At 38.6% G+C, this 14,966-nt stretch overlaps 1 protein-coding gene and 1 long non-coding RNA gene across 12 annotated transcripts in view; one reads left to right on the forward strand and one right to left on the reverse strand.

Moving 5' to 3' along the window:
* The window catches only part of LOC122433432, a 73,099-nt gene extending 64,505 nt beyond the window's left edge, over window positions 1-8,594 (forward strand). Inside the window, exons 2-3 of the long non-coding RNA XR_006267096.1 lie at window positions 1,120-1,269; window positions 8,153-8,594. This is a non-coding gene — a long non-coding RNA (uncharacterized LOC122433432). The remainder of the gene's footprint in view (window positions 1-1,119; window positions 1,270-8,152) is intronic.
* MRTFB (myocardin related transcription factor B) overlaps window positions 1-14,966 on the reverse strand; it is a 205,890-nt gene that overhangs the window by 32,299 nt on the left and 158,625 nt on the right. For all 11 annotated transcript variants that reach the window (XM_043456391.1, XM_043456393.1, XM_043456388.1 and 8 more), the window contains 4 exons: window positions 11,862-11,917; window positions 10,647-10,722; window positions 7,155-7,316; window positions 6,106-6,284 (listed from right to left, as the gene is read on the reverse strand). In XM_043456391.1, the coding sequence (XP_043312326.1) occupies window positions 6,106-6,284; window positions 7,155-7,316; window positions 10,647-10,722; window positions 11,862-11,917 (473 nt within the window). The remainder of the gene's footprint in view (window positions 1-6,105; window positions 6,285-7,154; window positions 7,317-10,646; window positions 10,723-11,861; window positions 11,918-14,966) is intronic.

Consider the following 14,966-nt stretch of genomic DNA (forward strand, 5'->3'; position numbering starts at 1 on the left):
TTTAAAGATTAAAAACTCAGAATCTCAAAGAACATCCAAAACCAAATGAGGGCCTATCCCTGCTCTCTGGAAACTTGATGTCTAACGAGAAGCAATGTTTTCAGGTACTGATGTGCATGCATGCAGAGTTGCTTCAGTTGTGGCTGACTCTGCGCGACCCTAAGGACTGTAGTCTGACAGGCTCCTCTGTCCATGGGATTCTCTAGGTAAGAATACTGGAATGGGTTGCCATTTCTTCCTACAGGGGATCTTCCCGACCCAGGGATCAAACCCACATCTCTTATGCTGCAGATGTGGCAGGCGAGTTCTTTACCATTAGTGCCACCTGGGAAGTCCCTCAGGTATTGATACTTTCCCTTAAACTACAAATGTGAAAGTAATTATATTTAGGAAGATTAATACATTTTACTTATATATCAAGTGAGAAAATAAAGTATAGAATTTCCCAAAGCAAAACCTAATTATCACTTCTAGACACAAAAACCACAGACTTTATAGGCATTAAAATTGGCCTCTGCAGTTGATTAAAAAGACAAAAACAAATATCTACAACATACTTACAATCCTACTTAAGGATTATCTTTCTCTGACATCAGTACACTACAGTTAACATGGAGATGCTTATTTAATTACATGAATAAGAATAAAGTGTATAATATTAAGAATCTTTGTCAGATTCTTTACTTATAAATAGTAAAATACTGAAAGGGAATTTTATAAAGGACACACAATTGAAGAAGGTTTCAAGGTATATAGTACAGGAATTATGTAATGGGAAAGGTGCTGTAAGCCAGCCCTGATTCTAGGCTCTTTTACCTGAATGTGTAAGTAGGAACGTACCATTCTCTAAAGTGGGTCTTCTTCCAAAGGCACTAGTGACAAGTAAACAGCAGACAGAAGTGGCACTGGAGCAACACTAAAGAGTGCTATGAAAATTAATGTTTTAAGTTCATGAATGACCTAAGGCTTCATGTGTGCTGCACTGACAAGAAATAGGCTGTATTTATTCTTCAAGAAACACAATTGTTCTCCCTTCCGGTTTTCCTTCAAGGAATTCTGGAATGTCAGCCCACTGGTGGGACTGCCTCTGACTGAAGTTTCTCACTTATAAACTTACAGTTTCTTACAGGTGGAACCATCACGAGGCTGTTACCAGGCAGATAACTGAGGTGACAGAAATTCTCTATTAGTAAAAGCTAAGACCATGCTAATAGTGGTCTGATGTCCTGACCTACTCAGACAGAAACAGAGAACAAACAACCCCAATGGGTAAGTAGAACTGTTTTCTAATGGTATTAACTTGGATATTTGACATTCTTTTTAGCCCTATTTTTAAAGCTCAAAACCAGGGTGCAGCCAACACGTAAGAACAGTAGGGGCTGGCCTCCCTTCTCCCCTTTCCTGCCTGCTTAGACCTTGGACCACGGGCTGGTCGCGGACCCTCATCTTTCTTCCAGGTCAGGCTCCAGTGAAGCTGAGGGGCCAGTCACACTTGCCCTGTAAACTCTGACAGGAGAGTATAAAGTGCAGCTCCTCCAGCTACCTCTGACAGCTCCAAGTGGGAGACGCTCTACTCTCAAATGGGAGGACAGAAACACTGATTCTACAAGCTGGCATCAGTCAGCGCTCGTGGTGCTGAATTCTACTAAGCACTCTTTCTGTACCAGGCCCTGTACTTGGCATTAAAGATACACACCTCTATTTCAGATAATGGTGATAAATGCAGTACAGAAGATAATGTTGAAACACACAGTCCCTAACAAATAGCTCTTCATGAATGAGAAGAAATGCTGTAAGAAAATATGCAAACATTTTTAATCCCCAAACTTCTGTACTGCTCTGAACCAAGGCCTCCCCTGGTGAAAGGGTGAGGGCAGATTATTGCTAAATTCCTGTACAATTCAAAAATTCTATGATGCTTGGTTTTAGTAAGACCATTTTCTACTGAACTTGACCCATCACATTAAGTAGTTCAAGTCCTAACTTTTAAAATAACTAAATACTATTAAAATTTCAGTAAGGGAAAAACATGATAAAGAGGAAAAACAAATTATGCGTAGCATGAAAGTTCTTATAAAACCAAAAGAAACACAAACACTCACTGAAGAAACAAGAAATGTGAATTTCCAGTGTAATTATTAAAAAATATTAGATTCTTTTGCATGCACTAGATTGAATACTTATATAATCTGATGCATAGTAAATATTTGTTGAATAAATTCAGTATAACCAAAATCAAGCGGCCAAATAAAACATTCCAATCTCCAGTGTACAGGGTTTGAAGAAATGATATTACCTATTTGTGGTAAAGACAAGTGACCGTGGAACTCTTTCTTGGAAGGCAGTTGAAGTGCCTATCTTTTGCCTAACATAAGGTTTCAAATTCATGTAGCATCTAGTAATTATTCAAAGAGAGAATCAGACAAGTGCCACCCATGCATGTATTAAAAAACCAGTGTGTAGTGAAAAATAGGAAACAATTCTAGGGACTTCCCTGATAGCTCAGATGGTAAAGACTGTGCCTGCAATGCAGGAGACTGGGGTTTGACCCCTGGGTTGGGATGATCCCCTGGAGAAGGGAATGGCAACCCACTCCAGTATTCTTGCTTGGAAAATCCCATGGACAGAGAAGCCTGGTGGGCTATAGTCCATGAGGTTCCAAGAATTAGTGACTAAAACACCACTAACTAACAATAAGGAATTGGTTAATAGAGATACAGTGTATCAGTTCAGTTAAATACTAAGGTATACAAGCAAGGTGCACAGAAGGTTACCATATGACACAGCAATTCCACTCCAAGGTATATACCCAAGAGAAGTGAAAACATATGTCCACATAAAGAACTTGTCTGCAAGTGTTCACAGCACCATTATTCATAATAGCAAATGTTCACTAACTGATGAATAAACAAAATGTGGTGTATCAACACAATTGAGCATTACTCAGCCATAACAAGGGATTATGTACTGGTACATGCTACAACATGGATGAACCTTAAAAACATTACACCTAAGTGAAAGAAGCCAATCACAAAAGATGATGTATTGTATGGTTCCAGAATTTATTAAAAAAAAGGAAATGTCTGGAGTAGGTAAATCCGGACAGAAAGTATACTGATGGTTGCTTAGGGCCAAGTGGAGTGACTGCGGATATGTATGGGCTTCTTTTGGGAAGGATGAAAGTGTTCTGGAATCAGATAGTGTGAGAGTTGCACAAATCTGTGAATATACTAGTAAGCATTGAATCATACACTTTAAAAGGTTGAATTTTCCCAGTGCCCTTTTTTTTTTTTTAACAGAAATAGAAAAATTCATCCTAACGTTAACATGGAATCTCAAGGGACCCCAAGTAGCCAAAACCATCTTGAAAAAAAAGAAAAAAAGTTGGAGATCTCACACTTCCTGATTTCAAAATTTACTACGAAGCTCTAGTAATCAAAATAGTGTGATACTGATATAAAGACAGAGATACAGGCCAATGCAAAAGAATAGAAAGCATGTAAATACATTCTCTTATATATGATGAAATGATCTTTGACAACAGTGCCAAAACTATTCAGTGGGGATGGAACAATCTTTTCAACAAATGGTGCTGGAGAAAATGGATATACAGATGCTAAAGAATGAATTTGGATCTTTATCTTATATACAAAAATGAAAATCGATTAAAGACCTAAATTTAAGACCCCCAAACTATGAAAATCTTAGAAGACAACAGGATCCAATCAATCCAAAACAATCTAATTTATGACACCGAATTTGGCAATGATTTCTTAGTCTGACACCAAAAACACAGGTCACATAACCAAAAATATACAAAGAGGACTAGATCAAACTTAAAAGATGGAGACAGTATTTGCAAATCATATATCTGCTAAGGGGTTAATATCGAGAACATATAAAGAACTCCAACAACTCAACAACAGAAAAGCAATCTGATTTTAAAGAGAGCAAAGGATTTGAAAAGGTATTTCTCCAAAGATGATATACAAATGACCAAAGGCATATGAAAACATGCTCAACATCACTAATGATCAGAGAAATGCAAATCAAAACCACAGTGAGACATTACAATCAATGGGCAGAAGACCTAAACAGACATTTCTCCAAAGATGACATACAGATGGCCAACAAATACATGAAAAGAGATTCAACATCACTAATGATCAGAGAAAAGCAAATCAAAACTACAGTGAGGCATTCACCTCACACAAGTCAGAATGGCCACTATCAAAAAAATTTACAAATGATAAATGCTGAAGAGGATGTGGAGAAAGAGAACCCTCCTACACTGTTAGTGGGAATGTACACTGAGGCAGCCCATATGGAGAACAGTAGAGAGGTTCCTTAAAAAACTAAAAATACAACTACCATATGACCCAGCAGTACCACTCCTGGGCATATACCCAGAGAAAACCATAATTCAAAAAGATATATGCACCCCAGTGTTCACTGCAGCAGTATTTACAATAGCCAGGACATGGAAGTCACCTAAATATCCATCAACAGAGAAATGGATAAAGATGTGGTACATATATACAATGGACTATTTATTAGTCAGCCATAAAAAGGAACAAAAACTGTGCCATTTGCAGAGACATGGATGAATCTAGAGGCTGTCATAAAGAGTGAAGCCAGAAAAACAAGTATCTTATATTAACACACATGCATGGAATCAAGAAAAAATGGTAGAGATGATCTTATTTGCAAAGTACAAACAGAGACAAATGTATAGATACCAAGGAGGGGTGGGCGTGGGATGAACTGGGGAGGCTGGGACTGACATATGTACGCTACTGTGCATAGAACAGATAACTAGTGAGAGCCTACTGCAGCCCAGGGAACTCGGTGCTCTGTGCACACATGCCTGATCACAGCAGTGTAGACCAACTATATTCCAATTTAAAAAAGAAAAGTGAGTATAGTCAATATCTCCCAATACTTAATGGAAAAGAATCTGAAAAAATACATATATATACACACACACATATATTTATATGTATAAAAATCATTTTGCTGTCCACTTGAAACTAACACAAAACTGTAAATTAACTATACTTCAATAAAAACAAAGTGAGATTACTTTGTTTCACTGGAATAACTGCTATCAAAAGAACAGAAATTAACAAGTGTTGCTGAGGATGTGGAGAAACAGGAACACTTGTGCACTGGTGGTGGTGGTTTGGTCTCTAAGTCGTGTCCGACTCTTTGTGACCCCATGGACTGTAGTCCGCCAAGTTCCTCTATCCATGGGATTCTCCAGGCAAGAGTACTGGAGGGGGCTGCCATTCCCTTCTCCACTGGTGGTGGAGTGTGAAATGTTACAACCAATATGGAGAGCAGTATGGTGGTTCCTTAAAGATTAAAAATAGAATACCATATGATCCAACAATCCCACTTCTGGATATGTGCCCAAAAGAACTAAAAGCAAGGTCTCAAACAGATATTTTCACACTCGTGTACTCATCATTATTCACAACAGCCAAGAGATGGAAGCAATCCCATGTTCACTGATGAATGGATAAACAAAATGTGGTATATCCATAAAATGGAATATTATGCAGCCTAACAACTGAGAGAGATCTTGTCACATTCTACAACATAAAAGAACCCTGAGGACACTGTTAAATGATATAAGCCATATGAGATATTCAAAGTAGTCAAATTCATTGAGATTGAAATAGAAGTACTTACCAGGCCTGGGGGGATGGGCAGTTGATGTTTAATGGATTTAGCTTCAGTTTTGTAAGACAAAAAAGTTCTGGAGATCTGCTGCACAGCAGTGTGAATACAGACTACAGGCCTGTACACTTAAAGTGGTCAAGATGGTTAAAAAAAAAAGGGTGAATTTTATGATATGTGAATTGTAACTCAAAAAAAGTTACATGAAAAAATTGAGTTACAAAACTGTAAAGTAAAACTGTGTACACAGAACAGAAAGAAAATGTAAGAATCTACTGAAAATGTGAATAGCTAAGTTACATGTGAAAAATCTATGCTTTTCTGCACTTTCAGACTTTTTTTTCTGGTGAAAACGCATTACCAAGATATATAAAAAACAAGGCACTTTCTTGGTTTAGGGGTTAAAAACGAGAAAAGCAATACCTGGGCTGGAGTGTTTGTAGTCACAGGAGATGGCGATTCACTAACTTTTGGCTCACTTGGGGACGCGGCTGACCCCTGTGACTCCTGACTGGCTGGCTGGTCCGGAGACAAAGCATCACTGCTGTCTTCGTCAAATGAGAAATCGCCCTGAGTTTGGGGATAGTCCTCTTTCCCAACTCCTAAAGAAAGAAGTGATTCTTAATTGATCTTGGCCTTGGAATACTAAGGTTAAAATGAAAAAGGAGAAATATTAATCATTATAAGGACTGAAGAAAGCTTTTTAAAAACAAAGTTGGACATAACAATGGGAGAATATACAACTACCTATGATAAATACCTGGGGCGGGGGGGGGAACCAAACCTGAATCAGATCAAGCCTTTGGATCCTACTACTAACGACTGGAAATACAGGAGACAAGAAATTTTTTAAATGACACCTAGGGATACAAATACATTCAGAAAAATCTATAGAGTGTGGAAGTGCTAAAGGACAAAATAAGTTCATTCATCCGCAAATAAAAAGGAAAGAAAGGAAGAAGATCCGCCCAGGAGACTGACCTAAGAGATAAATCAGCTAAAGACAATGTGTGGAGCTTGCTTGGATCCAACTGTTGAAAAACATTATGAGGCCAGATGGGGCTCTGACTGGTGTATCTGTTGATAAGTCCCACCTCATGGAGCGGCGCTGCTGTACTGACACCTTACCTTTTGGGGCCCGTTTCTCTGGAATTGAATGGAATCACAGAAAGACTGAATATAGACTGCCTAAGATTTAAACTCATACTAATGCAAAATATGATGCTCCCATAAGTCACGGTAACTTAAACCTCTTGTTAGAGGAATCTCTGTGTTAACTGGTACTAATCTTATAATACATACTATTAATAATAACAATAATAATAATATGGAGATAAGTACAAATGTTAATTTCTAAATCACCCAGAAAACAATAATCATGATTGGTGCTGGCTTTAAAATTAGATTTTTCTTATCTAAAACTTCCAAGTTTCTTTATCTCCCAGGAAATAGTAAAATTTTAAGAGTCTTGCCTATAATTGCTTCCTTAACACTGGAGTCTACAGGAAGGATGTTTTTCTCTACCAGCTCCATAGGACCAGGTCTTTGAGCAATCTTTTCATTCAGATCATCAGCTAGTCGAGCTCTTTTCAACTTCATCTGAGTAGCCTGCAAGGACGGCTCTGCAAATGTTTCTAAAAGAGGAAACACAGGAAAAATTTAATCATTACTTGAATTACTGTCTCTACTCCATAATGTTATTTCAGGCTAACTAATTTAAACTGGTGTAAACTTATTTATGGTGAGATAATGACTGCTTGAGAATGCTCCCATCTGCAATTTACATTTCTAGTCTTGGAAAGCTTTATATTGTCCACACAATGTGGATGTCCTTGGACTCAAATTAATATGAACTCAAGCCAAAACCGACGTGCTGCTATTGCTTATTTATGATAGGAGGGTCAAATTCACATCTATTAGGTACTGGGGATACAGAGGATGAACAGGGGAGAGAGATGCGGTCCATGCTCAAGAAGCTTGCAGTTTCAATTTGGCTTCATTGGAAAGTCACTTCTTCAAAGGGGTGACACTGTATCTCAGAATATAAGCTTCTCTGCAGGAGTTGGTGGCAAGAGCTACAAATCATATTCCTGTACATCTCAGAGTCCTTCATAATAATTAAAATTTGGATTTATTTCTGAATAAATAACCTTGAGACATTCAATTACACAGTAATTAACTGTCATATAGAAGCATCAACTCACGTACCCATGAATGCATAAAGTTGTATAATAGATGGGAAACTACTATATCATAACTCATAAACAGCATATATTTGCATAATTCCTGTGTTTCTGGTAATGCTCATTAACATTTTATTACATTGTTCTAAACAATATTTATGACTGACTATTGGTATTAACTCAATATTGTGCTTAAAGTTGCTTGCTCCTTAAATTATTCAGTAGAAGGTCTTTTAATGAAACTCCCTGTAGTAACCTCAGGATTGTCTGATGTTTTCATTTTGTAGGTCAGATGTCCTGGCTGAGGGCCAAAGCACAGAGACCCTATGGCCAGTAAACTACCCTTCAGCACGGCGGAGCACTTCTCTTTTCACCTCATGCGCTTAAAAAATCAACCTCGGCTGTCCACAAGACAGCGCATCACTATGGTGACTGCCATCATCACTCACAATTTAACTAAATGTTACGGGGAAATCATAAACTTCAAAAATAAAATGATTATTTCTTGGAAACCTGAGTTAAATGCTTTGACATGACTTGATAAAAGCAAGTCATTAAAAAAAAATCACTCTCACATTATCAGGACAACTAACAACTATAAAAGATTTGGGGAAAAATGATAAAATTTAAGATTTTTAAAGTCAGACTGCTTTTCAAGTATCTTTACATTTTGATCCACCATGAATGGAAATTGCAGATGATTCCCCATGTGAAGTTCTTAGTCCTAAGTCGGCATATTGGTAAATAAATGGATGTTTCTGTAACTTAACATATGTGTCCATTTCATTTTTGTAATTTTCCTGTATAAAACAACTCTGGCTCCAATCTTAGTAGATAAAGCCCTTCTAACTGCACAGGAAGATGATAAGTGGGGGAAGGAGATCATGTAAATCATTCTGAAGATGCCTTTGCCTCCCTTCCACTGACACTATCCAAGTGATATCAGGAATGTTTGGGAAGAAGATATTCCAAAAGCAAGTAAGTAGAGGCTGGCATTTCAGTATGCTTCTATTCTGGTCTAACTGCATCTTCATCTCCATGAGGCAGAGGTAAAACTTCAGGAAATAATTTAAACTTCTGACTGCCAAACATCCAATTCAATCAAAATTGGGATGATGGAAAATAAGTTGCTGGTGGTTTTAAGGTATTTTTAAAATTATAGATGAGACATTCTTTCTTACTTCAAAAATCTCAACTTCAGAATAGATGTTCTAAAGACATCACTTATGGTTTATTCCTATGTATAATTAGGTTTTTAAATGCTGAAGAGTCTGTTTTTAGAAAAAGCAAATATGATTTCTTTTGATAGTTAAATGCATTTGCCTTAGCTTTAATTATGTTAATAAAGCCTGTTACAGTCAGACGACAAATTGAAACAGGCAGTGTCATTTCTACAAAAATGTCTCTTACAGGTCAAGATATTTTCAGGCACAGAAGGAGTCATTTACTAAGTTACTTACCAGCAAACTTGCTTCTCTGAAGATTCACTTATCCCTGACAGCTTGTGGCTGCTCCTACCCTACCACTGGAGTTCTGGAAAAGCTTTTTTTAGTCCAGTAGAAGTGGAGAAAGGCATAGACTTCTTGCCTCCCATCCCAGACACGAAGATAGTTACCTAGTCATAGATTATCTGGATTAGAAGAGACTCTACTTGGGGTTTTAGGGACCATCTTGATACTTGGAACTGCTTTACAACATTCTTTACATGGTGTCAGTCTGTGTTTATTCCCTGTAGGGCACTTTTCACAATCTGTAATTGACTTGTTTTGCCTGTGTATAATCTCTCTGCCACTAGAATGTAAGCTCCATGAAGGGGGGCATCCGACTGGTGCCTAGCTTGCTGGCCAGTGAACCAACACCTCTAGTAAGGACAACCATGTCCCTTTCTGAAGATTTTATTTGTAGACAACTGACTGACCTTTATGCTAAGCTAAAATCTAATACTCTGTAATATCAACCTAATTCTATCTATTAGGCCAGAGAAAAGAAATCTAATCTTCCTCCTACCTAATAACTATCTCTAAATGTTTGAGAAGTTGCTGTATCTTCTCAAGGCTTCACACTCTCAAGGCTATCACAAGGTCAGGCTCCTCGTCTTGCTCAACAAATTAAGTCAGTGAAGCAAAACAATGGAAGGAAATGTATCTCGGGACTTTATGGTAGAAGTACCACCTTCCAAGAAGGCTTTATCTTTAGAGAGAAAAAGCCACGACCTGAGCCACAGGCCTCACCAAAGATGGAATGGAATTGTCCTTACCAGCTTTGTAAAAGATGAGGCTCAGGCATGGAGAAAAATGTGGTGGGCTGAGGGGAGCTTGTTGGTGATAATGGTCAGATCAAGCTGGATTGTTGTGGGTAAGCAGCAACAAAGAAAAATGTTAGGTATGGGCTTGCCCCAGGTAGACACAACAGGGTCCAAGTAGTTGAAAATCTAGGGTTAGACTTGTGTCTATCACACCCTTTATGGTGAGTGGGCCCACACTGCCCACTGGTGAAATGTGGACGGAGAATGTTTTTCCAGAACAGTATGGCAGAGACACCTATAAGCACCCTCAGTGGGCAGGGAAGACTCAGTCCATCAATTGGTTATTTGGAGAAGTGGACCTTCCCCGCGTATCTAACATAACACTTTTAGCTTGGGGTCTTCATGCTGCTATCCAATTGACAGGATGTCAGCCTGTGGGGTAAAAAGTTATTAAAATCGAAATAAACAGAAATTGTGGAAGTCTCACTTGTTTTCTTGAGAAAATGTAGCAAGATAAGCAGAAACAGAACTTTTACCTTCTAAAATGTGCATCCTGACAAGTTCAGAACGATCTGGTCGACTCCGAATCTTGTGCTTCAAAAAGTTTTCGGTCTTTTAGATAGAGAAAGAGAAAGTTTTACCATAAATTATTTATGATTTATTGTGGTTTTACATTTTTTTTTCCTCAAGGTAACTCCATTTAAATAAATTGCATATGCTTTTGGTCATGATTTTGAGAGAAAGAAAAGAGTAGAAATTAGTTTTGTGAGAAACTATTATCCAATACAGGACTTAAATTGCAGCCTTCAAAATTGTACAGGGATTTGAAGTCTATGTTGATATAAAGTAAGCACTTTATAGACTTTTATTTTAAAACTTGGAAAAGCAGAGGCTCATAATTTTAAAGATGACTTTTGAACAGAGGATCTGAACATATAAGTATCTAAAAATAAAAAAAAACTACACTTCAGGTCAAGTAAAAATTCACCTAGATAACACATTTCCTAAAAATTCCAATGTATTGTCTTTGATGAATTCATGGCTTTAACCATATTTTCTTATTCAGAACTATATTCAATTCTAAACAATATGGCTTTAAAATGAGTTTTGTAGTTTATATGACTCTAAGAGATCATTATTGCATCTTGGGAAAACTCTTAAGGAAATTGTGGAACATGTTCGTTTTTATATTGCATGATAGAAGTTTCCTATAAAATGAAAAGAATAGTGGCCCTTTAAAGAAAAATAATAAACATCACTTTAATGTAACTATGATGGAGTCACCTCAAAGAATAAAACAGAACTGAATATGGCAACATTGCTCCTTCAGTCAAATTCTCCCAGCCTTGGTCAAATGTCCCACTAACACAGACCTGGGAGGGAAACCACCCAAGGAAGGATCTGGTGTAAATCCATCCCCTGGGTTATCCATCTGCAGAGCTAACAACCGGCAGAGATGTTCCATCATTATTCTAAAAACTTGTTATGCCCCCAAAGCAAGAAAGAAGTGTGATTTTTCCTTTATGTACAAAACTAGGTTACTAGTTTTAAAGAACAAAATTTGAATGTCCTGTATTTTCTACAAACCTTCAGGATAAAACTACCCCAGGATACACTGCTCCATATACCACGTATCTTGAAAATACACTCTATTTTCTCTATTGACATATGTAGGAGTAAGATTATTACTTGTCCACAGGTATTTTAACACAAAAGAAAGAGGCAGAACATTTTAAATGAAAATTTCTTACTCTGGCTCGTTCCAAGCTTTTTATCTGCTCATGGAATGCCGCGGGGCTCTTCAGAGCTGTGAGAGGAAAATAAATCATTTCCATGGTATAAATAGAGGAGTTAATACTTCAGTTAAATGTTACAGTATTATCATGGTGATATTTCCTCTTAATCTTATTAGTGTGCCTCTACAGTGCCATTTATTTCCTAGTTCCTTTAGGACAGCTTCAAAATTGAAACCTTAAATGTTTCAGAATTAAAATTACATGTTTCCTGTGTCCTAGTCCATCTAATCCCCCGGCTAAACTATTGTTCAGAAGAAGAACTGCAACCAAGGTTAGAGACACCAGATCAGTATAGGGTAAAAAGAGAACCAGTCACTGCCCTAACTTTAGCTGTCCTGGTGGGATTAGGGGCTATAGGAACTGGAAGTGGAATTGCAGCCTTAACGCTCCAAAATAAGCAGTATAACCAACTGAGGGCTGCCATAGATGAAGATATTGAACAGCTTGAAAAATCCATTTCCCACCTCCAAGAATCCTTAAGTTCTCTGGCTGAGGTAGTGTTACAAAATAGAAGAGGTTTAGATTTGCTATTCTTACAACAAGGAGGACTATGTGCAGCCCTAGGAGAAGAATGCTGTTTTTATATTGACCATTCAGGAGTAGTACAGAAATCTCTACAGAAAGTTAGAGAAGGCCTAAGTAGGCGAAAACAAGAAAGAGAAAATGAACAATCATGGTTCGAGTCTTGGTTTAATACTTCCCCTTGGTTGACCACGCTGATTTCTTCTCTATTAGGACCCCTCATTCTACTGTTATTAATCTTAACTGTAGGTCCCTGTATATTAAATAGAATTATGTCCTTTGTAAAAGATAGATTTAATACTGTCCACCTAATGTTACTCAGATCTCAATATTTGACTGTCTCCACAGATGATATAGTTGACTCTGTAGAAGACCCATGATTGGGCCTTCCATAGGAACTAGAAGAGGGGGAAATGTGAAATGTGAAACCCAAATGACTCCATTCTAGGATAGCACCGCCATTTTGAGTAAAACCCCCTCCCGAGGAGAGAAAATGAAATTTAAGGAGAAACTCAACGAGCCAATCAGGGGAGGACAGGAAAGTCCCTCACCCCCCCTTACTCTAACCCACGACATCCTTAGTTGAAGAATTAACCAATCCCCTTAAGCTTCCCTTCCCGCTTCCCCTGCTGCACAGTATGAATTAGCCAATCCCCTTAAGCTTCCCTTCCCGCTTCCCCTGCTGCACAGTATGAATTAGCCAATCCCCTTAAGCTTCCCTTCCCGCTTCCCCTGCTATACAGTATAAAAATGATTCGCAGCTTTCACTGGGGGCTCCTTCGCTGTTGTGTGAAGAGAGTCCCTGCTCGAGCTTGTAATAAGTTCCTCACTGTTTTTGCATCGAAAAAAAAAAAAAAAAAATTACATGTTTCACAAAGAAAACAAGTGAACATTTAAAATAGAGTTATAAACATAATGACAACACATATATCAGGTGAGACTAGTTCCAGCCTGTAGTTGGGGCAAATTACCATTACCAAGGGAACTGTTGGATGGTTCCTTAACAGGTCTTTGCTCCTATGGTCATACAAGCTACTGGACAAAGCCCACAGGTCCTCAGGGCAGTTAACGCTGGCGTGCTCTAGCCTGGAACACAAGGACACTCTGCAGACCATGTCTAAGGGATCAGAGCTGCCACTTACCGAGAGCCTACAATGCACTCAGTCGCATGCTCTGTGGTCCAATCTACAGTTATATTGCTGCTGATCACCACAACAGCCTTGTGAGGTTCATATTAGCCCCAGTACAGATGAAAGGCTCAAAGAATTTCAGGGAATTTTTGAAGTTATACAGTTAGATGGTCGTCTAAGTGGAATTTAAATCTAGAATTCTGAATTTGGCAGGTTCATGCTCTTCCTACCATACCATAATGCAACTCACTCTAAAGACACAGTGATTCCTTAATCGGTTAACTGCTAGTACATTAAATGTTCCAGAGTCCCAGAGAGAAAGGCAGTACTTATTAAAAGTATTACCTACTACAGTATTTCTATCAGTAAACATAATCTTAGTGCTTATATCCATCACTGTCTGACCACACCCTGCAGTCATCACTGTGGGTAGTCAGGCGACGGGGATGGGAATCAGGACTAGGCTTACCTGGGCTGTCACCTCTCAGAATTGAGCAATCAGTTCTTGGTAACATTCGACTCTGGTACTTAATGCACAGCAAAGAATCACACAAGTCCAGCCAAAATAGGTTTGGCTAGGGACCAGCTCCTAAAAGCAGACTATCGCTGGCTTTGCAGTGACGTTTAAAGCACCATACTTTGATCCTGTTTGACTGGCTCATATCAAGTATGTAGTGGTAAAAAAAAAAATTTGGCAGATTATCAAATCAGTTTCTGTAAAAAAATTTTTTTATAACCTCTGGCTTTTTTTTTTTTGGTTTTTCTAATGCATTTATTTTAATTGGATGATAATTACTTTACAACATTGTGATGGTTTTTGCCATACATCAACATGAATCCTCTGCCTTTTAAAAAAAAACTACTTTTGGCTGGGCTGAGTCTTCGCTGCTGCATATGGGCTTGCTCTAGCTGCAGCGAGTGGGGGCCACTCTTCGTCGCAGTGCTCAGGTTTCTCATTGCTGTGGCTTCTCTTGCTGCGGCTCAGGGGCTCTAGAGCACGGGCTCAGTTGCCCACAGCTTGTGAGATCTTCCTGGACCAAGGATCACACTCATGTCCCGGGCACTGGCAGGTGGATTCTTAACCACTGGACCACCAGAGAAGTCCCTATCAAACCAGCTTCTGATACCTGGTTTTACCACAACACGAGATTTAAAACATGTAGATAATTAGTAGTAGTTCAGAAAAAAAGGAGACCCCGGTTACATTCTTGGGTCAGGAAGATCCACTGGAGAAGGGAATAGGCTACCCACTCCAGTATTCTTGGGCTTCTCTGGTGGCTCAGACGGTAAAGAATGTGCCGGCAATGACGGAGACCCGGTGTTCAAACCCAGGGTTGAGAAGATCCCCTGGAGAAGGGAACGGCTATCCACTTCAGTATTCTGGCCTGGAGAATTCTATGGACTGTAT

The sequence above is a fragment of the Cervus canadensis genome, chromosome 32 (genome assembly GCF_019320065.1).
Source record: "Cervus canadensis isolate Bull #8, Minnesota chromosome 32, ASM1932006v1, whole genome shotgun sequence".
In the NCBI taxonomy this organism is placed as follows: domain Eukaryota; kingdom Metazoa; phylum Chordata; class Mammalia; order Artiodactyla; family Cervidae; genus Cervus; species Cervus canadensis.